The 24,796-nt window shown below is 48.4% G+C and overlaps 2 protein-coding genes across 2 annotated transcripts; one reads left to right on the forward strand and one right to left on the reverse strand.

The window, feature by feature from the left end:
- The first annotated feature begins 259 nt into the window (after positions 1-259).
- On the forward strand, positions 260-2,250 carry LOC123048192 (cell number regulator 2). The gene is made up of 3 exons (XM_044471344.1): positions 260-434; positions 1,392-1,463; positions 1,692-2,250. The coding sequence occupies exons 1-3, from the start codon at positions 362-364 to the stop codon at positions 1,982-1,984; spliced, it is 438 nt and encodes a 145-aa protein (XP_044327279.1). The 5' UTR covers positions 260-361; the 3' UTR covers positions 1,985-2,250.
- Positions 2,251-9,133: 6,883 nt separating this feature from the next.
- Positions 9,134-11,918, reverse strand: LOC123048193 (G-type lectin S-receptor-like serine/threonine-protein kinase At2g19130). Its single transcript, XM_044471345.1, has one exon. It carries the CDS (start codon positions 11,865-11,867, stop codon positions 9,390-9,392), a length of 2,478 nt encoding a protein of 825 aa, XP_044327280.1. The 5' UTR covers positions 11,868-11,918; the 3' UTR covers positions 9,134-9,389.
- Positions 11,919-24,796: the final 12,878 nt, after the last annotated feature.

Genomic DNA, 24,796 nt, shown 5'->3' on the forward strand with positions numbered 1-24,796 from the left:
AAAAAGGTCCCTTGCTACTGTACTAGCTAGCCAGCGCACCGACCGAATTATTTCCAGCACAAAAGAGACATCGCCGGCGACTCCCCTTGCTAGTGCTTGGAGTCACTTCAGGTAAAGCCGCGGCCGTCGTCCTCAGGAGCCGACAGCACACACAACCTAGGACAACTGACGTCTGTGGCGCCCGTGAGAAACGGGCCGGAGTGAATAACCCGGCTCCGGCGGCCGTCCATAAATACACGCCCCACCGCACACACGGCCCATCACACACACATGCCCGCACAAGTCCGGCGAGCTTCTTTCTGGTAGTCCGGCGAGCTCCCACAACCGCAAGTCTCGCGGCGCGGGTGGTCTTAGCTGTCCCATGGCCAGCCGCAACGTTAACGGCGCGTCGTGGTCCACTGGCCTCTGGGACTGCTGCGACGACGTCGGTGGCTGTAAGCTTAGCTTCGTCCCTCCTCCTCTGTCTGTCCAACAAGAGCAACACTGCTACTGTGTATACCTGTGATGAATAACGCTGCATATATATAGCGTCGAACGTGTTGGCATTCTTTTATCTACATTTAGTTTGCTCAACATTAAGACACGCTCTGAAATAAATCAAGAAGGATGCCCGTCGATGAAACTAGAAAAATAATTGCTCGCAGTTTTTACATGGTCCCTTTTACCTTCTCTTTGCATTTGAGAGGTAAGAGTATGTAATAGTTCTGAGCATCAGACTAAGTGGTGTGTCTGAATAACTCCTACTTTGTTACCTCCCGTATGAAAAAAGAACTTTCTCGTATATAATAGATCTGTGTTGTGAATTTCACAGAGTAGCGGGTTTGAGTAATTCTTACCTTCTTAACTCTCATGTGAAAAGAAGAGATAAGAGAAACCACTGTTAAAATTGCTCAAAAAGGGACACGGATTTGGTGAACATGGGTGCGCGCGTACCCTTTATGAATAGTAAATTTGAAAAAATGCTAGAAAAAATCAAAAAGATCTGAATTTATTTTTGTAATATACATAGCAAACCGGTATACTCGCATATGAAGTTTCACGAAGAAATCACATCCGTGGTAATCTAGGCAAAAATGACAAAATCGAAACTATATTAAAAAAACACTGTTTAATGAATAGTATGGTCGAATTTGTATTTTCTTCACTAGGAATACCGTGGGTGTCAATACATCATGAAACTTCACACATGAGTAGAATGATCTACTAAGTTTTATACTGCGAAGTTTCAGAAATTTTAAATTTTTCTAGTATTTTTTATGAATTTACTATTCACGTGGGTGCGCGCGCACCCATGTTCACCTTTGTATTTTCGCTCAAAAAGGGACTAGAAACATATTGCTAAAGAAACTAGAAACCATTTGTCATGACCGGCCTGCGTGTCCTGCATGCAGGCTTCCTCACCTGGTGCTTCCCGTGCATCACCTTTGGGAGGATCGCCGAGATCGTCGACGAGGGGGAGATACGTGAGTTTTCTTTCTGTCTCTCTATTAGTACTAATTAATTTTACTATTGTTCTTCTGTGATAACTACTACTAATTACTCCCTCCGTCCTATAATGTAAGACGCTTTTTGACATTACTGTCAAAAAGCATCTTAAATTATGGGAGGAAGGGAGTAATTAATAACTGAGTGATCCTGTGCTGTTGATGTGCATGCATGAATGGTGGCCGGCTGCGATGATCGCTCATCAGCATGCTGTGCGAGCGGGTCCTTGTACGTGCTGCTGTGCATGACCACGGGGTTGGGCATGGGACTCTACTCCTGCTTCTACCGGTACAAGCTGCGGAAGGCGTACGAGCTTGCGGAGAAGCCCTGCGCCGACTGTTGCGTCCACTTCTTCTGCGGGGCCTGCGCCCTCTGCCAGGAGTACCGCGAGCTCAAGAACCGGGGCTTCCACATGCACTTGGGATGGCAAGCCAACGTCGAGAGGATGGGGAAGGGGACGACCGTCGCGCCCCAAGTGGACCCCGGGATGACTCGTTAATCACTTATATGATTCCAGTACGTCTGTTGATCGGTTGAGTCGATCGATAGTGTGTGCTTTCTCATGTAATAAGTCGTTTCTCTTTCTCTGTACGCCCCCTACCACCACCACCACCACCACCGTGTGTCGGTCGTATCCATGTGTAACTTTCAACGGCATGTATCGTATCACATGTGTGTATGCAAGAACTGAAGAAGCAGACACCCACTACTGTAAAAAAGATGTATCATTATTGGCGAGCAGAAATCGATCAGCATCGACTTGTATTACTCATATATCGTCATATCGACATTACTATATCGATATATCAGCCTACTCTTCTTTACTGCAAGAAACAAAGTCCTCAATGGCATCTCGTCAGACTTGTATTACTCATATATCGCGTAGCCAAAACTTTGTTAGTCACTTCCTGGCCGATTTTTGTAGCTTAGAAGCTGGAACGGCGGTCTGGATCTGTTCTGGTCCAGCCATTACAGATTGTAATCTTGATGAAGTTTGGGTAACATAAGTTTTGCTCACAAAAATAAAAAGGGATCAACATCGATGGCTTTTTTGCCTTGTTAGCATGGAAACATAGGTGATGATTGACCGCCATCATTGAGAGACATAGCTATAGACCGGTGGGCATGTCAACATCTAGCTTTTGCTCCAGTCTTGTTTCTTGTGAATCCATGTATGTGTTTGTGTGCTTTCCTAGTGCAAGTCGTTATCCGTCCAGCCGGACACCTGCCACCATGTGTCAATAAGACATGTACTATCATAACTTTGTGTAGAAGAACAAAGACCGCGGTACATACTCCCAGGTAATGAGTGGAATCATGTCCAGACCATGAGACATACTCCTCGGTAATGAGTGGGATCATGTTCCAGCATCTATGTGGAAGCCAGCTTAACTGTTCAAATGCAGTTAATGGTGTTGTGCCCACGCATTTGTATGGGCCACTTGAAAATTGTGGATCTTCTAGGATGCTTACGACCAGCTAACTGGAATTTCTCGTGAAGAGAGGTTACACAAATTAGGATGCTCGCCCTTGCGTAATTACTCCCTCCTTTCCGGTTTATAGGGCTCAATTTAAAAATCTCACCAACCAAGATAGATGGTGAGTGGTGGAATTTTTTTTGTAGTTTGCAAAAGCACCCAATCAATGCTCTTGTTTTCGTCAAAAAATTATGTTTACCAATGCATTAATTGCAATGCATGCATGCATAAAGTACATGCATCGGTCAATTTTCTCTTAATGCTTGCATGCAATGATTTAATGTACCTTGAAATCTCAACATGTGATGAGGAATAACCAAATTGAGCCTTATAAAATGGAAAATCTAAATTTTGAGATAAGCCCTATAAACCGGAAAGGAGGGAATACTTAGATATCTCATCATGGAGCCGTATAATACCAGTCTATATCGAGGATCTAGCAATGAAAAAGGCATAAATAAAGTTAGTTATTACCTTAAGATATGGTTTCAAATGGAAGTCTTGGGTAAGATCAAGCTATGCTTAGGCTTACAACTTGAGAACCTTCGGCGAGGAGATCTAAATCACCAATCTGAATAGTTAAGATCCCTTAACATGGATAAAGATCCATTCAAACCATGAAAGGACAATGTGCCCAAGTTCCATATTTCAGCTCCATAGGGGCAAAAATGTACCTTGAGTATTGCACTAGGCCTCCATTGGTTCCTGGTAAACCTGCTAGCCAATTATAGTGTGGACCCAACTCAAAGGCATAGGGTTGGCATCAAAACTATCTTCAAATACCTCCAAGATACTGATGATTTTGGACTTTTTACAAGAAGAACCAAGACTTGACTATGATGGAGTAGACATACACTGACCATATGTATGATCCCCATAATGCTAGAACTCAGACTACATTACACAGATGTTGACTATATGTATCATCCCCATAATGCTAGATCAGAATGGATTTTTGACACTCTGTAGTGGTACACAATTTGTTGTTGTTCATGTAAATAGACCTTGCTAGCTACATCTACTAGCCACCCAGAGAAAGATGCTTTATAGAAGCCTCAGATGCATGTTTTGTCTCGGACAGATAACTAACCACATCAAGAAGTCATGTGGAATCTACGATGATAATGTCATTTGTGTTAGAAAAATTCAAATGGATATGTAGTCAAGAATAATCTCACTGAGTAAATAGCTCCTAAATTTTTCTTCCACACTCTTGAGCTTTAGAAGAGTGGGGAAGTAAAGATTTCGCAAACTAAATCATATGATAATATTGCTGGTCTTTTCACAAAGTCTCTACCAGCATCCAGTTTTCAAAGATGTGTTCATGGAATTGGTAGGAGGAATCTTAGAGAGTTGCAAGGTTCAGGGGGAGTGAACACCAGATGTATTTCATGATACTAAAGATCGTTGGTCCATTAGAAAAATTACAATGCAGAAGACTAGACCATGCACTCTTCCTAAGCGAGTTTTCCCAAGGGGTTTTCTCAAGTAGGTTTTTGAGGAGCCAACAAGTGCAAATAGATATATGCATGCAATGCACTCTTTTTCCCATCCATTTTCTTACGTTGGTTTTCGGGGGCAATTTTCAATGAGACAAGTGCATTTGAAAGTAAACACCGGGCCACTACCGGAACATGGCTCTACCCCGACGGCCAATACTATGCCGACGGCCCCCGTCGGCCTAGTCCAGGATATGCCGACAGCCGGATCCAGGCCGTCGGCATACAAAGGCCGTCGGGCTATCACGAGATAAGCCGACAGCCCCCGTCGGCACAGATGAGCCGTCGGCTGAGGCCAGCCTACGCCTACAGCGGTCGTCGGCATACATGCGCCGTCGGCATAGTTGCGGGCCCGGCGGCCCCGCTCGTGACGTGCGGCTAACGGCATCCGATCTATGCCGACGGCTGAGACGGGCGGCCATCGGCATAGATGTGCGTGCCACGTCATCGATCTGAGGCGCACCGACCATCATCTATGCCGACGGCCGCCGTCGGCATAGATGCCACGTCATCGATCCGCGGTGCACCGTCCATCTGCCCCTGGCCTCAGCGCCGTCGGCATAGTTTTTTTCATTTCATATAGATTTTTTATGTTTTTTACGTATTATTATTTGATTAACTTACATGTAGCATGTGTTAATATAAGCATAAATACCTTACTTTTCGATTCTATACGGAGGGGTGTGACCCCCCTCACGGACGGCGCCGCCGCCGGCCGACACCTGGAGGGGGAAACAGCCGCATCGGGTCTATACGGAGGGGACGTTGCTCCCAAGTGTTTATATGGGATGACCTACCACAACCGGGTGGTGTGGTGGCATGCCTGAAGAGGCGGCACACGTCTCCGGGGTGTGGGCCCCCTCACGGACGGCGCCGCCGCCGGCACCTGGAGGGGGGAAACGGCCGCGTCGGGTCTACACGGACGGGATCTTGCTGTGGGTTTGGCCAGGATGTTGCTCTCAAGTGTTCCTATGGGCTGACCTAACACAACCGGGTGGAGAGGTCCACTGGTTAAAGCCCGTCCATGGAAAGTCAAAGGGCTAGATCTCGTGGTCAACCGCTACAGGGTTAGGCGGGACGGGATCCCTTGGGGGGGGGTAGCAATGCCACTGGAGCATCGCACCGGGCCCTCATACATGCGGGGTGGTGTGGTGGCATGTCTGAAGAGGCGGCACGCGTCTCCGGGGTGTGGCCCCCCTCACGGACGGCGCCGCCGCCGGCACCTGGAGGGGGAAAACGGACGCGTCGGGTCTACACGGAGGGGATGTTGCTGTGGGTTTGGCCCGGATGTTGCTCCCAGGTGTCCCTATGGGCTGACCTAACACAACCGGGTGGAGAGGTCCACTGGTCAAAGCCCGTCCGTGGAAAGTCAAAGGGCTAGATCTCGTGGTCAACCGCTCCAGGGTTAGGCGGGACGGGGGCCCTGGGGGATAGCAATGCCACCGGAGCGTCGCACCGGGCCCTCATACATGCGGGGTGGTGTGGTGGCATGTCTGAAGAGGCGGCACACGTCTCCGGGGTGTGGCCGCCGGCATACCTCTGTCGCCAGGAGAAGCCAGCGACTGCCATGTGGCTGTACTATGCCGACGGCCAGCCCGTCGGCATAGTACTGCCACGTGGCAGCCCGTGGTTGGCTAGGTTGTGTGACGGCGCCGTCTGTTGAAAATCTGCGCCGACGGTAGTTCTATGCCGACTGTCGTATGGCCGCCATCGGCATATATGCCTATGCCGACGGCTTTTCTATGCCGACGGTCTGACACAAGTACGCTGACGGTATCTATGCCGACGGTGGCCGTCGGCATAGACCTAGGCCGACGGCAGTGGGCCTAAGCCGGCGGCCGGCGGCATAGGGTGTTAGTCCGGTAGTGGGCGGGGTGTTAAGAAACATTAAACCATGTGAGTTACGCAACCAATTTGTATGAGTTAGATAAACAGTAATTAATGGCATTAGTAATATGACATGAAACCTTTGCAACATATCAGAATGTTAATATGGGCTTATTACTAATATGACCATGGTGGGCTAGGGTATAAAAAGCCATGAGATGGAGGGTTTTTATACATTAGTTGACTCGAGTTAACACAAGAGAAAACAATAAAAAGAGAATATAATAAAGAGCTGGCAACGAATTTATAACAGGTAGCGAGTGCCTCTTTTCACCGCGAAGAGTACAATAAAATCCCAAAATCCACAAAGACAGCAACACCGTGAGATGGATGAGCACCAGCGTACTCACCACTCGTTAAGCAATCAGGAACATTAACATATTCTCTTGTGATTAAAGCCTAGCTAGCCGCAGGAAATAAGCTTTGCTCCCTAAATTGACCCCTTGGACATGCCTATGACATCTTCACAATTGAGCATTGATTCTTGGCAGAATCCTAATGAAATTCCGAAAGTGTTTAAAGACTGTGAGTGGTCAGGAAACTAGGAGATACGTACCTTGCCGTTAAGGTTCCAATAATATAGGACAAAGACAAAAGATTCACCTATGTCTAATTTCTCATGCAACAGAAAAAAGATACCCTCGCCTCTATCAATATGCAACAGAAAAAAAAATAGCTAGGGAGAACTCAGAAATCAAGCTGGGCCACAGAATCTCTCGAATTTAAAAAAAATCCGATGTCTAATTTCTCATGAAGAATCTATACAGCCGGTAGTGGACTTTGCTTTTCTTCTGGAGACACTATGATGATCTGTTGGAAGGTAACTGTACTACACAGTTCAATGTTGTTGAGACGTCTCTACACGTGGCCGGACGCCTTGTTAAAGATTCAAGGAATTTTAGGTTCTCCGTCGCACTAACCAAACCGATGACTTGTTAGTGCATAGCCGGAGATATCGGCGTCCAGCGTCTACTCCAGCAGCGTGCATGCTTTCCTGCTGGAACTTGTAAGTTGTTCACCATGTGTGATGTTATGTGCAACTTTCAAGAGTGTGTATAATGCCTATGTGTAGAAGAAACAGTAGAGAGAAAGTATCGCCCAATGAGTGGAAACAATGGGTCATCATTGATTGTTTTTCAGTCTGGAGGCGTTTTTGCTCCCCGCTCCATCCTCGGCGAGCACGGTGGTTCCTTTCCCCTCCGTTCATGCCTCGCCCGCCAGAGGGTTGCGGTGCCCTGGATTTTTCGGCCGGTGCATAGTTAGGGGTAGGGATTGGTCCCTCGTCGGCACGACTGAGGCGGCGATGGCCCATCTGGGCGGGAAATAAGCCCTCCCAGCTTTGTTCCTACTCCATCAAGAACGGCTTTTGGCACTGGTAGAGAGCTCGAGATTTTGCGCACTGGTCCAGACCTGCTCTTGTGATTTTTACTCAGTACACTTTGAGAATAACGAGTCTACATTTGGAAATTGCTAATAGAGCTTCAGCTCCATGGAGCCTGAAATTTGAAAAAAAAAACATTTATGTGTCAAAAAGTTCTGAAAAAAAGTAGACATACCTATGGATGTATACTACTTGTCTCTACAGTTTCATTGTGAAATAGAGTTTATGCAAGCTACACATAACAAAATCATGTATTTCTAGCACATGTAGTATCTATCTATTCTATTTTATTATATACTAAAAGGAGGAAAATTAGAGATATTGACTAGAAAATCTCACAATTAATCAGAAAATAATGAAACTTCAACTTGTGGACAACGTGTTGTAACCATTCAATCTTTGTAACATAGATTTTATGTCAAAAATTGTATTAGAGATATTGGCTAGAAAATCTCTGGCGACGGCAGGGGAGATCAAGGGTGGAAGGGGAATCTAGAGCAGCCGCGGCAGAGGAGTCGCCCGATAGGACGACGCGGGGCCTGGCGAGTTGGTGCTGATTGAAGGGCTAGCTCCCGATTCTTTTCTCTCCAACTAAATTAGGCAGAACAGTAGTGAATCTTCAAGCAAGGAGACTGGCTCAATTTGCATCTCCAAAATAATACTCCAGTCATCTTTAGTTTGGCCAGTCCAATCATGTACTCACAATGCTCCAAGATACACGTGGAGTGAGGTTGTCGTATGCATCAAGTTGTTAATATAAAGTCTTTGCCAGAAAGAAGAAAGAAAGAGGACTTCCAGTAGTTGTGTACGTTCTTTCAAAGCAAGTACGTTTGGGGTCAAAACGCCGCAAAAAACAAAACGAACATTGTAGAATTCCGTGCAACTGGACACTATACAAGCTAGTCGCCGGTAGGTGCGCCGTATGTGCTGGTCGAAACTTACCAAATTAGACTCCAGTCAGTGGGTCACTGGTTGTTATTAGGAGAAACTGAAAGCCAGAGCAATACGCTATATACGTTCAAGTGAGCAGCTAGCTAGCCAGCACAACTAGGTTTCGGCCACCATGTAGTATGCAAGTTGTATGCTTTGATACACACGCTGTGACAGGACACTCCACGAATCCTTGTCATGTCTAACACCAGCACAAGTGAAAATACAACCTCACGCATTATAAATGTGTAAATCATCCTGAGCTTGCCTATGTGCTATCTTGCTGTCTATCCTACGGATGTTGAAGACTCTAGCATCAGCTTCGTTACTGTGGTTGATGAATGTATTAAGTGCAGGTCTGATTGTCCTAGGTGTTTTTCAGTGGACGCCTTCTTGTTGCTTGCCTGCTTCTGCCAAAACTTGATTATCTGTTAAGAAATTTGGTTTGTTAAGGTTCAGCACCTTGGCTACTTCAGAAACCAGCTCCAAGGCATTAGCTTCAGCCTGTATGACTGAACAAGCCGTTGATGCCGCAGTGGAAATAGCTTGGTGTGTCCCTCCTGCTGACAAAGACGCCCCTACAATGCATGGTTACTATAATTGGCCATTGAAAAACAAGAGGCAGTTTGGTAACTACAAGTTTGCCTTTCTTTATTCCTTCTCCACCGCATTACAATTTAAAATTGTTGAAACAAAGATTAGTAACATCCGATGTAAAATATTCATAAATTACATTGAAGTTGTATCAGAGTGTTCTGTTATAGCTGCAAGTAGTCTTGGCATTGGGGGCATATCAATCTCCTGTAGACCCTCAAGAACACGTACCACTTCATCCATCGCCGGCCGATCAAACTCATTATCTTGAATGCACCAACATGCAACTTTGCAGACCCTTTCAACTTGTACCGTATTGAAGTCACCATGTAACTGTGGATCCACCAAACTCCCCACATCCCCTTCGTGAAGCTTGTTGACGACTTGTACAGGGAAATATTCAACACGATAACTTTTGCTAGTGTATTCTTCACCTGAATTTCTCCTTCCCGACACGATTTCCAACAATACCATGCCAAAGCTATAAACATCAATTTTTGGTGTAACAGCAACTCCACTAAGCCACTCTGGGGCAAGATAACCTACAGTTCCCCTGAATGTAGTCAGAATTCGACTAAAATTTCTTCCCAAAAACGTTGCCAACCCAAAGTCCGCAACTTTAGGAGCAAATGATGCATCGAGGAGTATGTTTTCTGGCTTAATATCACAGTGTATGATGCACTTGTGGCAACTCTGATGCAAGTAGAACAATCCTCTAGCAACTCCTAGGGCTATTTGATACCTGGTACTCCAACTTAACACACCAAAATTGCTCTTAAATAGATGACCATCAAGAGAGCCATTTAGCATATGTTCATAGACAAGCAACCTATTATGTCCTTCACAGCAGAAACCAATCAATTTGACTAGATTGATATGTTGGATCAGTCCAAGTGAGCTCACCTCAGCCCTAAATTGCTTCTCTCCCTGGCGAGCACCATCAAGCCTTTTCACCGCTATCGGAGTCGATCCACTTAACACTCCCTTATAAACAGAGCCAAAACCACCTCCTCCCAGCTTTTCAGAGAAGTTCTTTGTAGCATGAACTAAATCGGTGTATCTAAAGGCAATAATCCCACCACAACCTTGGTTATCGTATAATGGAGAACAACACCACTTGAATTTGTTCCTCTGAACCACTAACAACATCACGAGCATTATTAAAGCAAAGCTAATAATGCTTGCAGCAATAACAACTCCAACGCTTAGTTTTCTTTTGTTTTTGCTCAGACTTGGAAAGTCATTGGCCGCAAGGCGAAGGTAAATAACATCTTCAGCAAAAATTTCAATGCCATCATTCAGATTTACGCTAAGCAATTCCCCATGCCAGACAGAGCACATGTTATTGTTATAGGAATAAGCAGTGCAGGAGCAAGAACCTCGACAAGCTTCTTCACATTTTCTCTGAGTGGTAATATTTTGTATGCTTTTTGGATTGTAGGGCAATGTAACATGAGCAATAGGGTGGAACATGTCTGTTGAACTTGTCTTGTTGCTAGGGCAATGTAATGGTGTATTTCTGATGCATCCTCCTGTCCGATCATCAAGGTACCAATTCGTTGGTGACTTCTGAGAGAAGCTCTCCATACAATCACAGAATGGACGTGCGTTACCACGTGCAGTGCCATTGCAGACCGTGAAAGGTCCGCAGGTAGCCGTAGGAGTGCAGGGATCAATAGGTTTGGATTGTACGGTTTGCCAAGACTGTTCGGCTTCCGACCATATATTCAGCTTGATCTGGCCAGAGATGTCTAGTGATAATGTGGAAGATGATTCTTCAGGTGAAGTGTACATGTAGTACTCCTCTTCGTTGCTATCAACGTATGTTACGTTAATCAAACCTTTGGTCCGTGAATCGGAATTTAGAACCATCATAATTACTGGTAAAAGTTTGGACATTTGTGATGTTCCATATTCCCAATTCCAGTACACTACTGAGGGATTTCGGCGCTTCATGATGATCCCACTGGTGGCTACTTCAAGGGTGTATGAGCCGAGACCTGGATCAATCAGGCTCTTCTTAGAGATGCCCAATCTACTCAAACCGGTGATCTTGTTCCGGCCTCCCTTGGCACCAGGAAGCAGAACATCTGTTGGGTAGTCGAAACTCTGCCACAACGGCAGACCAGATGATGGGCCTTCTGTGAGGACAAGGTTTCCGCTGTTCAAGAGAACGGCGGTACTACTGGTGTTTATGTTGGTTTGTGTTCTATTGATGATGTGAGTGGACCAGAGTACAGACTCGGTACCGGCATGGTTCACGATGGCAAGATTGCCATCGCTAGAGATTTTGAGGTGTGTTAGGTGGAGCTCGGGGCCGGGTATTGGCTTCTCTCTATTACCAACCCAGACAGTAGTGAAAACCGGAATCTTATCGAACCATATGCCAAGGTACCAGTTAGGGGAGGTGGTGGTGTCGGACTTACTGATGGTGGTGCGTGCTGCAGGCTGGAAGAAGCCGAGCGCGAACTTGCCGTTGCTTGAGACAAGCTTGTCGCCGACGGCAAGCGTTTGGCCTGCCGTGAGAGTATCATGTGAAGTTGTAGAGGAACATGGAGGAGCGTGGAAGGAGGAGACGAGGAGAAGTAGGAGTAATGTGTAGAGGGCAGGCATGGATAAGAGTGTCCAAGGACTTAGACAAGTGAGGAGACGAGCATGAGTAATGTGTTGACGCTGGAGGGATGTTGTGGTGTTGGGAGAAGGCAGAAGAAGTGTTTTTTATAGAATGAAAATGGCGGAGCGTATCATACACGTTCAGATGATTGAAGGAGAAGAATGGCTACATGTTTATCGAAAAGAGACGAATGGCTACATAGTATATACCCACATGGGCAGCCACTTGGACTAGTTAGGTGTACTCTGACGTCCTATATGTGTCAACAAAAAAGCGGTCAAGAATGTCCAGCTGAATGAAGGAGAAGGACGTACGGTCCACTTGGGGGGAGTGAGCGAGCGAAGCTTCCATGGCCCTTTCCCTTGCTCCAGCCAAAATGGGCCTTCACTACTGGAATTTTCATATACGCCGGGTGTAATGCTTTTCGTCGAGTGCTAAAACACGGACACTCGGCAAAGCAAGATTTGCCGAGTGTCACTCTCGGCAAACCCACCGTCACTTCAAACTGACATCTTTGCCGTCACTGCCTCACGGCAAAGAGGCACCGCACGGCAAAGTTGCAGACGCCGAGAGCCGCTCACGGCAAAGAGGAGCCACGTGGCATGCCCGTCCGCAACAGACGGCTCCGTCAGTTACTGCGTACTTTGCCGAGAGTCACCTTCGGCAAAGCATATGCAACATCCTATTTTTTTGTGTGTTCTTTCTAACTGATATGTGGTCCCACTGGTCACATTTATCAGTAAAAGTTTTAAATAACTTGCTAAATATTTTTTTAAATGACGATATCTTTGCCGAGAGCTGCTCTCGGCAATCCTTCTGACCAGTACGACAGCGTGGCCCACATAGGGGCTGACACTTTACATAGCTTTGCCGAGAGCTAGGCTCGGCAATGCTCGCCTTCTTTTCCAAGAGCTGCTCCCGGAAAAGTTGTGGCACAACAGTAGTGTCCCAGACGACCATGTTTCCGAGAGGAGCTCTCGGTAGTATATCGTTTTCCGAGTGTTGCTCTCGGAAATCTTTCCCATCCATTCTGCTGTCAAGCTATTTTTTTTCTGATCCCTACAGATAAAAACAACTGCAGTGCAATTTGATCATATATAGGCATAATTTGATCTAGTCCACACATATATAGGCATAATTTGATCATATATAGGCATAATTTGATCTAGTCCACACATATATAGGCATAATTAGGGATAGTCCACATATTGTCACACACAAGTCGAATGTATTATCCTAGTAGACGTCACAGACAAGTCGCAAATTCATACATATTGTCAGTACTTGCAAAACACGTGCATGTCACAATAGAAGTACACTTGTTCATATATAGATCATCTTGAGGAGGAGAGGCCATCGGGTTAACATTCTGGAGGAGGAGGAGGAGGGGCATCACTTGCACTGCTTCGAGATTGCATTAGAACCTATAAGATGAGAGTCACGTGAGGGTGGTTCGTCCATATGTAATGAATCTTCTACTCTAGTTTAGATAATGTTCTACCTGTAGTTGATCCTCAAGCAGCTTCAACCTCTTGTTCGTGTCTTCCCGTTCCTTTTCTCTGGACTCCTGCTCAGCCTACCGCCTTTGCTCCTCTTCAACAGCCCGTTGCGGCATTAAATCCCGTAACATGGCATTAGGCTCATATAGGTTGGAACGGTGCTATTTCGAGGCATGGACATAAATGAAAGGGTAGGATGCTAACCTTGATACGCGCTATCTCACGTGATGCGGTGGTTGGGCGACTCCATATGGACGGAGTTGAGCTGGTGCTCGACGCGCGTATCTCGTGCAGCTTGCGATGAGAGGAGGTGGCGATCGCCCCATTGCAAAGGAGGTGGCGGCCATGGCCCTTCCCCTCGCCAGCAATGATGAGAAGCTCAGGATCAAGGGGCTTGGACGTAGGTTCGGCTTCCTGCCCGTGCACCTCCTGGAAGACCTCTTTGAAGGTCCTCCACTTCTCCTCCGCCGACTCGATGCAGAACTCGGCGCCATCCTTCCCCTTGTGGCCTTCTCTCCAGGTTTCCAGGATGTGGACCGGGCGACCAGCCTTCGCCTCCTGCAAAATTAAACATCAAGTTGAATGAACCAAGATGCACCGTGCGAAAAAGTTAACATCTTAATCCACATACCATGTGTTGCTTGAGAGCAGTTAGGTTCCGGCTCCCCTGGACATGAGCAGGGCCTGGCATTTTGGCTCGTTCATTTCCCTTCTCCACATGCTGCGCCTGCCATGCTGGGTCACACCACATGTCAACCAGGGCCTCCCAACAATCCTCCTTCATCCAGGGTTCCTTCACCTAGTCAGACAAAATCGAATAATTGAGGAACAAGAGGGATGAATCAAAGTACTAGCAACCGATGTAGTCACTTACCACTGACAGGTATTCTTCTCGCGACAAGTTGGTCTGGTAAGCAGTCTTCCTGGTCATCTTCTCTCCCTTCTCATCGAGCGGCCGACACTGCATCACGGCTTTGTACCGCAGCATGTGCTTGGTGTCAGAGAGTATCTTTCGGGCAGATTTCACGATGCCTTTGATCGCCTTCTGCTTCTCACCATCCACGCAAGAAAATGTTTGCTACAAGAAAGCATATGGCATCTTCTCACCATCCACGCAAGCAAGGATTTGGATATGGAAAAATGCAGTGGTCGGAGCGAAGATACTTACAAAAAAAGCATTGATGACCCGAGTGGCCATGGTGACATCATGCTCATCCTTGTTGTGTAGATAATGCTCCCAGGTTAAACCTGGCGACGGCTGATCGTCATCACCCGGCTTGGACAATCCAGGGAAGTGCTTCCTCAAGAGGCAGCAGTTGGTTCCGGGACCTTCCCCGGACCACGCCCGGATTTCTTCCTCTTGGAAATGTTGCTCGAGGTAGACCCCGAGCCGTCCGAGGTCTCCATGTCGCCCGACTCGGTAGCGAGCGGATCTGGTCCATCTAAGTCCACTCCGCCATCCGATGATGACTCGTCGTCGGGAGTGGACTGGTGGGAGGCGGACGACTCGGTCCTACCAATCGGGACTCTCTGGTACTTACTAGTGCCCCCATCAGAATCTGAAAAACAAAATAAATATGGTGAATATTAACCACACTACTTCAATAGGCATCAAACTTTTTTTTATCAAAGAAGGGTTTTCCCCTTCCGATTTTCATTAAAGAAAACCAAGCCAACAGGTATTCATTTTGTTGATTAGTTTACATATCTATGTTAGGGACGATGACTAGTTGGATGCTTGGTTTCATTTCAACATTTCAATATAAAAGTGGAGCCGGCCTATATGTCCAAACTAAAAAAATCGCAAGTTATGTGAAAGAAGAGTATAAGCACAACCAAAATGGTAAATAAAAAGTATTGAAGCTTCATTTTAACTGGATGTAATATATGCCAACAAGCATAATTCATATATGATTCCCACTCTTTAGATCTTATCAAATCTGACTTGGATATAGAGTTCGCAACATGCTCCTCTAAATCCCGACACAATAACAACATTTATTTCATTGTTCTTGATGATAGGCGGAGATTAAAGTTCACTCAACATATGTGGATTATGGCACCATGGACTTTCAAGTACTCTTAGAAGGACCCCATGATTTGGATAGATGGCTGAAAGCTACAATGCTTAATCATTGCGGTCTATTCCAAACTTTGTTACACAAGCAAGCAATTTATCCATGGTTCGACTTTGAAACCAAATAATGTATGATTCCTTAATGGTTACACAAGCAAGCATCTAACATTCACTACTGGAATCGCCCTATACCTGCATGTAACATTCATTAATGGCCTGTGAAAGAGGATGCCCCTGCCACCACGACTCTCAACGGCGGAGGAGGAAAAGATACAGAGACGAGAGAGGGAGGAGGGGCCGGTTTTGTACTAACCTGAGGGCATCTCCAGCTGCCGCTCTACCCGACGAGCTCCGCTGTGGCGGCCGTCCTCGGGCCGCATCGAAGAACCGCCGCGCCGGCCGCCTGCCATGAAGCTTGGTGGCGACGACAGTTGGGGGCGGTGGCCGCAGTTGGTGGTGGTGGAGGAGGGGTGGCGGTGGCTGCAGTTGGGGGCGGTGGAGGAGGGGTGGCGGCGGCGATTTCGGCGGCGGCGGCGGCGGTGGCGTGGTGGTGGCGCGGGGAACAGAGAGGGGGCGGTGGCTGCAGTTGGTGGTGGTGGAGGAGAGGTGGCGGTGGCTGCAGTTGGGGGCGGTGGAGAAGGGGTGGCGGCGGCTGTTGGTGATGGTTCAGGGCGGTGGTGGCGATTTTGGCGAAGGCGGCGGTGGTGGCACGAGGAACAGAGAGGAGAAGAATGAAGATAGAAAGAAAGGGGAACGGTTAAGATCTAGGTTAGATGCTTTACCGAAGGTGACTCTCGGAAAAAGCGGCCATTACCGAGAGCCGATAATCGACCCTCGGTAACAACTGCTCTAATTTTTTGTTTTCCTTCTCTTTGTGTTTTTGTTTGGCAGTATCTTTTTTTTATCTGATATTTCATATTTTTTTACTACCAAAATTTGAAAATGCCATGACTTTTGATGAATTTTTTTGATAAAAGACTTTTGATGCACCCATATATATATATATATATATATATATATATATATATATATATATATATATGCTTATTGGGTTAGATTTGTTCAAAACTCAACTTTAAAGAGTGTAAAGTAAAAAAAAAATGAGAAGAAGCAGTTGTTGACCGTGGACTTCTTCATTGTTCACGTCGTCGTTCTCTTGTCGTGGTGGAGAAGGAGGTTGATGAGGTTCATCTTGGTGTACTTCCTCGTTTTCTTCATCTTGATGTGTCCCACTCGTGGATGCTTCCGTATCAACTCTTCGTTCTCCTTGTCGTGAGGTAGAAGCTTCCACTTGGACACACCCTCTCGGTGCCGAATAATGCCCTAGACCGCCGGGGCCACCGGATGGGTGCTTGATATAGAGACCGCCCGAGGGGGGGAGGGCACCCCTACATGCGTGTGGACCATGCATATGCATGCAGGGGTGGTGTGCTATTTGAATAAGCAACGCACGTCCTTGACGTGACACGTGCCTCACAAACCACACACACGGGCGGGAACGTCGAGGACCGGCTGCGTCCGTCCCCGAGACAGAATCTTCGGTGGGTGATCCCGTGACAGAATGAGCCTAGACTTGGTCTGTCAACTCGCGATGACATGCACTAACGCGGAGAAGCAGTTATTCACCGTGGACTACACCCTCTCAGTGCCGAATAAAGCCCTAGACCGCCGGGGCCACCAGATGGGTGCTCGATATGGAGACCGCCCGAGGGGGGGAGGGCACCCCTACATGCGCGTGGCCCATGCATATGCATGCAGGGGTGGTGTGCTATTTGAATAAGCAACGCACGTCCTTGACGTGGCACGTGCCTCACAAACCACACACACGGGCGAGAACGTCGAGGACCGGCTGCGTTCGTCCCCGAGACAGAGTCTTTGGTGGGTTATCCCGTGACAGAACGGGCCTAGACTTGGTTTGTCATCTCGCGATGACATGCACTAACACGAAGAAGCAGTTATTCCCCATGGCCTACCCCCTCTAGGTGTCGAACAATGCCCTAGACCGCCGGGGCCACCGGAGTGGTGCCGGTCTCTAGAACCGGACGAGGCCCATCCGAAGAAGAAAACACAAGACGGTAATTATGATGTGCTAAGGTTGTTTGCCAAGCATGAAAGAAAACAACAAAAAGAAAGTATAATACATATTGTCGAGAATGGACAAGAAGGAAAGATGTCTAGGTTAGATGCTTTACCGAGAGCAACTCTCGAAAAAGGTGGCCATTACCGAGAGCCGAGAATCGACCCTCGGTAACCACTGCTCTAATTTTTTTCCCTTCTCTTTTTGTCTTTGTTTTGCACTATCTTTTTTGTATCTCATATTTCATATGCTTTTACGACCAAAGTTTATAAATTCCTTGACTTTTGATGAATTATTTCAAAGCTCAACTTTAAAGAGTGTAAAGTAATAAACATGAGAATAAGCAGTTGTTGACCGTGGCCTACCCCCTCTCTCGGTGCCGGTCAACTTTCTAGACCGGCACCGGGAGAGAACTTTAAAGAGTGTAAAGTAATAAACATGAGAAGAAGCAGTTGTTGACCGTGGCCTACCCCCTCTCTCGGTGCCGGTCAACTTCCTAGACCGCCGGGGCCACCGGATAGCCCATGCATACACATGCGATGGCCTTCTTTGAGAGCACAAGAAGTTTCAAGGCCAACGGAGCAACAGGACCCGCACTTCCTGCACAAACCGGACACATTCCCTCTCGATACCCATAGACTATCTCGAAGAACGGGCCTAGACTTGGTCTGTCATCTCGCGATGACATGCACTAACAGGGAGAAGCAGTTATTCACCATGGACTACACCCTCTCGGTGCCGAATAATGCCCTAGACCGCCGGGGCCACCGGATGGGTGCTCGATATAGAGACCGCCCGAGGGGGGGGGGAGGGCACCCCTACATGCGTGTGGCCCATGCATATGCATGCAGGGGTGGTGTGTTATTTGAATAAGCAACGCACGTCCTTGACGTGACACGTGCCTCACAAACCACACACACGGGCGGGAACGTCGAGGACCGGCTGCGTCCGTCCCCGAGACATAATCTTCGGTGGGTGATCCCGTGACAGAACGAGCCTAGACTTGGTCTGTCAACTCGCGATGACATGCACTAACACGGAGAAGCAGTTATTCACCGTGGACTACACCCTCTCGGTGACGAATAACGCCCTAGACCGCCGGGGCCACCGGATGGGTGCTTGATATGGAGACCGCCCGAGGGGGGGAGGGCACCCCAAATGCGCGTGGCCCATGCATATGCATGCAGGGGTGGTGTGCTATTTGAATAAGCAACGCACGTCCTTGACGTGGCACGTGCCTCACAAACCACAACGGGCCTAGACTTGGCCTGTCATCTCGCGATGACATGCACTAACACAAAGAAGTAGTTATTCCCCGTGGCCTACCCCCTCTAGGTGCCGAACAACGCCCTAGACCGCCGGGGCCACCGGAGCAACATGACCAGCACTTGCTGCACAAAACGGACACGTTACGACACCATTAATAAAAAAACACCGGCATCCACCATTAAGAAGAAGGCCTATCACTTTGAATGTTCTCTGCTCGAGACAGGTGAACATTCAAAGTGATAGTCCATCTCCTTAACAAGAGTGTAATGGATACCGAAGCTTACTGCATCTGGACTATCCCACTATTTAAATAGGTTATGTTGCTTGTCTCTAGGCGAGGTGGGACTAAACTTTGATGGTGCCCTTATCATTACCGAGAGCTACTCTCGGCACCTGCTAATTTACCGAGAGCCTAGAGTCGACCCTCGGTAACCACTGCTCTACCGAGAGTCCTCTCGGCATAACTGCAACAGCCAAGTGCCTTCAGCTCCCAGCGCATGCCTCTTTGCCGAGTGCCGCCCTCGGTAAAATTTTGTTCCCAGTTCTGTTCATACTGTTTTTTGCTCGAGTTGGTGCAGCAAAAACATTTATACAATACTCAAACTTGCATTTCAAGTCACACAGGTTAACAACAAACTCACATAAGCATTAATCCATAAATAGTTCACACAAGCTTCATTTCAAATCACAAAGTAGCTCTTTAGTACAAGTGCCTACTTACTAATTAAACAACAAAGTGGTCTGCATGCATGCACCATATGATAAAAAGCAACACCACAATTATGACAAACTAAAAGAGAATTATGAAGTTCTTCAACCCACTGAACCAGCTAAGCCGTGTCTGGCTTGCACCATTGCGTAATTCTGTTTTTCTCTTTTGCTTAAGCAAATACTGATTGTAATGATACTCTGCCGTCTCTCTGTTGTTGAATGAGGCGAAGGAGTTGCCTTCATAATGAAGTATTTGTTCATTGCATTCCGAGCATGAATTGTAGACTCCTGGACATCGTCCTCTGTACACCACATACCACTTCATCTACAAAAAAAAGAAATAAGGCACATCATACATAATCAACATAAGCATTCATCACTCATACAATCAAAAGCATCGCAAGTGGCCATCTAAGTCCATATCAGCAGGTACATAACTATACCACTAAATCAACGTCAAACTATCTAGGTGACTACTCCGAGGTGTAGTCGGTGAAACCAGTGATCGTCGAGTCAGAGCACGTGGGGGCATCCCCCACAGTGGAGGACCAAGCATCGTCGGGAATGATGGTCGGTGGACTCAATGGCTCCTTGCGTGGTGGAGCCTTGCCCTCCTTAGCTGGGGGATTCTTCTTGGCCAGATCCACAAAAAACTTCATTAGGATCAGCTGTGGGTTCTTCTCAAGGAGTTCCTCCAAGCGGTCCTCGGAGCTCTTCTTCGTGTCCGTGGAGTCGACCCTAATGGAAGCTTCGTCGTTGGAGGAGGCCATAGCCAAAAAATCGATCGATGCTAACACCTTTCATCACACAATGGAAAATAACATAAGAATCAAACATGAAAGATATAACATGAAGAGCTCACGTAGATCGACCGCCATCATCAAAAGTCGATTTTCTTCCTCCAAGAACAACTCTCAACGACACTCTCTCACGTATATACGGTGGACACTCTCGCTGGTGGTGGTATATATGGTGGACACTCTCTCACGGGTATTTCAACTTTCGGTGATGGTTGAGCTGGGTGAGCCCCTCGTGCGTTATCAAGATATAACATGAGGAGCTCACACAGATCAACCGTCATCGCTCAAAAGTTGATTTTTCTTCCTCCAAGAACAACTCTCATCAACACTCTCTCACGTATATACGGTGGACACTCTCGCTGGTGGTGGTATATATGGTGGACACTCTCTCACGGGTATTTCAACTTTTGATGATGGTTGAGCTGGGTGAGCCCCTCGCGCGTTATCAAGATATAACATGAGGAGCTCACACAAATCAACCGTCATCGCTCAAAAGTTGATTTTTCTTCCTCCAAGAACAACTCTCATCGACACTATCTCACGTATCTCATTGGTCACATCCGCACATAGCATCCATGCATACAACATTATCAACAATTATCTACATTTTTTCTTTTGAAAAAAAAATGTATCTACATGGCATCCATCCATCTATCAATCCATCCATCTATCTATGCACCCATCTATCAATCCATCCATCTATCTATGCATCCATCTATCAATCCATCCATCTATCTATGCATCCATCTATCAATCCATCTATCTATACACACATGGAGAGGAGGAGGGGGGCTCATCGGAGGAAGGAGCTCGGTGTGGTGTGGGCACCGGTCAGTGGAGGGGCGCCGGTCGGTGGGGAGCAGAGGAGGAGGGGCGACGGTCGGTGGGGAGCTGAGAGAAGAAACAACAGGGGGGAAATATGCTTAAGTAGTCGACGTCACATTTGCCGAGTGCTTGTCGGTGCGGCCCTCGGAAAAGAAATCAACTCTAGATCTAGGTTAGATGATTTACCAAGAGCAGCTCTCAGAAAATACGTCCCCCTAGATCTAGGTTAGATGCTTTACCGAGAGTCACCCTCGGCAAAAGTAGACATTCTCGAGGGCCGATAGTCGACCCTCGGTAAGTATTGCTCTAATATTTTTTCCCTTCTCTTTTTGTCTTTGTTTTGCACTATCTTGGTCTGTCAACTCGCGATGACATGCACTAACACGGAGAAGCAGTTATTCACCATGGACTACACCCTCTCGATGCCGAATAACGCCCTAGACCGCCGGGGCCACCGGATGGGTGCTCGATATGGAGACCGCCCGAGGGGGGGAGGGCACCCCTACATGCGCATGGCCCATGCATATGCATGCAGGGGTGGTGTGCTATTTGAATAAGCAACGCACGTTCTTGACGTGGCACGTGCCTCACAAACCACACACATGGGCGGGAACGTCGAGGACCGGCTGCGTTCGTCCCCGAGACAGAGTCTTCGGTGGGCGATCCCGTGACAGAACGGTCCTAGACTTGGTCTGTCATCTCGCGATGACATGCACTAACACGAAGAAGCAGTTATTCCCCGTGGCCTACCCCCTCTAGGTGTCGAACAACGCCCTAGACCGCCGGGGCCAGCGGAGGGTTTCCGGTCTCTAGAACCGGACGAGGCCCATCCGAAGAAGAAAACACAAGACGGTAATTATGATTTGCTAAGGTTGTTTGCCAAGCATGAAAGAAAACAACAAAAAGAAAGTATAATACATATTATCGAGAATGAAAAAGAAGGATGTTGCTGTGGCTTGCTGTGGCTTTGGCCCGGATGTTACTCCAAAGTGTTCCTATGGGCTGACCTAACACAACCGGGTGGAGAGTTCCACTGGTCAAAGCCCATCCGTGCAAAGTCAAAGGGCTAGATCCCGTGGTCAAACGCTATAGGGTTAGGCGGGACGGGGGCCCTGGGGTGTAGAAATGCCACCGGAGAATCGCACCGGCCCTCATACATGCCGTGCGGTGTGGTGGCATGTCCGAAGAGGCGGCACGCGTCTCCGGGGTGTGGCCCCCCTCACGGATGGCGATGACACAGTAGTAGACGTTCTGCGGTAACGATGCGGCGTGAATATTATTAAATACTCGGAGCGCGATTAAATCATGAGGTTTTTACACGATGTGGGCACATGTGCTATAGGACTGGTGGTAATTTTTCATAATTTTTTGTGATGGAGAAGTATCTGATAAACTTCCCTCTCCGCGGATTGCTTTTCGCGTGCCTACGACTGTGGCCGGCGGCCTCCGGGGGCTAGCACATGCCGCCAAATCTTGCGTAGGCAGCCTCTCACAAGTTTGGAAGTGTTGTGGCGGTTGCAAACGCCCGGCCCGCGTCTCCGGGGTGTGCCCCCCTCACGGACGGCGCCGCCGCCGGCACCTGGAGGTGGGAAACGGACGCGTCGGGTCTACACGGATGGGGTCTTGCTGTGGCTTTGACCCGGATGTTGCTCCAAAGTGTTCCGATGGGCTGACCTAACACAACCGGGTGGAGAGTTCCACTGGTCAAAGCCCATCCGTGCAAAGTCAAAGGGCTAGATCCCATGGTCAAACGCTACAGGGTTAGGCGGGACGGGGGCCCTGGGGGGGGGTAGAAATACCACCGAAGCATCGCACCGGGCCCTCATACATGCCGTACAGTGTGGTGGCATGTCCGAAGAGGTGGCACGCGTCTCCGGGGTGTGGCCCCCCTCACGGACGGCGATGACACAGTAGTAGACGTTCTGCGGTAACGATGCGGCGTGAATATTATTAAATAATCGGAGCGCGATAAAATCATGAGTTTTTTACACGACGTGGGCACATGTGCTATAGAACTGATGGTAATTTTTCATAATTTTTAGTGATGGAGAAGTATCTAATAAACTTCCCCCTCTGGGGATTGCTCTTCGCGTGCCTACGACTGTGGCCGGCGTCCTCTGGGGGCTAGCACATGCCGCCAAATCTTGCGTAGGCGGCCTCTCACAAGTTTGGAAGTGTTGTGGCGGTTGCAAACGCCCGGCCCGCGTCTCCGGGGTGTGCCTCCCCCTCACGGACGGCGCTGCCGCCGGCACCTGGAGGTGGGAAACGGACGCGTCGGGTCTACACGGATGGGGTCTTGCTGTGGCTTTGGCCCGGATGTTGCTCCAAAGTGTTCCGATGGGCTGACCTAACACAACCGGGTGGAGAGTTCCACTGGTCAAAGCCCATCCGTGCAAAGTCAAAGGGCTAGATCCCGTGGTCAAACGCTACAGGGTTAGGCGGGACGGGGCCCTGGGGGGTAGAAATACCACCGGAGCATCGCACCGGGCCCTCATACATGCCGTACAGTGTGGTGGCATGTCCGAAGAGGCGGCACGCGTCTCCGGGGTGTGGCCCCCCTCACGGACGGCGATGACACAGTAGTAGACGTTCTGCGGTAACGATGCGGCGTGAATATTATTAAATACTCGGAGCGCGATAAAATCATGAGTTTTTTACACGACGTGGGCACATGTGCTATAGGACTGATGGTAATTTTTCATAATTTTTAGTGATGGAGAAGTATCTAATAAACTTCCCTCTCCGCGGATTGCTCTTCACGTGTCTACGACCGTGGCCGGCGGCCTCCGGGGCTAGCACATGCCGCCAAATCTTGCGTAGGCAGCCTCTCACAAGTTTGGAAGTGTTGTGGCGGTTGCAAACACCCGGCCCGCGTCTCCGGGGTGTGCCCCCCTCACGGACGGCGCCGCCGCCGGCACTTGGAGGGGGGAAACGGACGCGTCGGGTCTACACGGATGGGATCTTGCTGTGGCTTTGGCCTAGACTTGGTCTGTCATCTCGCGATGACATGCACTAACACGGAGAAGCAGTTATTCACCATGGACTACACCCTCTCGGTGCCGATCAACGCCCTAGACTGTCGGGGCCACCGGAGGGGTGCCGGTCTCTAGAACCAGGCGAGGCCCATCATTTGAAAAAGAAAACACAAGACGGTAATTATGATGTGCTAAGGTTGTTTGCCAAGCATGGAAGAAAACAACAAAGAAAAGTATAATACATATTATGGAGAATGCACAAGAAGGATGCTTTACCGAGAGTACCTCTCGGAAAATGCGGCCATTGCCGAGTGCTGCTGGACGAACCTCGGTAAATTCTGTCGGTGCGGCTCTCGGAAAAGCCCCCGAGATCTAGGTTAAGACTTTTACCGAGTGTCGTTAAAATTTGTCTCTCGGAAATGTTTCCCGCGGGGACTTATGCAAAATTTCCCCCTCGCGCGCGCTCACTCCTCTCTTCTCTCTCTGTTTCTCTCTGCCCCGCCCCCTCTGTCCGCCGCCGCCCCTTAGTGCCGCCGCCCCATCCGGCGAGCTTTGTCGCCGCCGCCTCCGCCGCCGCCGCCACCAGGAGTGCCTCCCCCGACCCCTCCACCTCCACCGAGCCCCCGCACCGCCACCTCCACCGAGCTCGTCCACAACCACCATCTCGGCCAAGCTTCACCGAGCGCCACCGGCAC

This window comes from Triticum aestivum, chromosome 2D, assembly GCF_018294505.1.
Source record: "Triticum aestivum cultivar Chinese Spring chromosome 2D, IWGSC CS RefSeq v2.1, whole genome shotgun sequence".
NCBI classification, from domain to species: Eukaryota; Viridiplantae; Streptophyta; class Magnoliopsida; order Poales; family Poaceae; genus Triticum; species Triticum aestivum.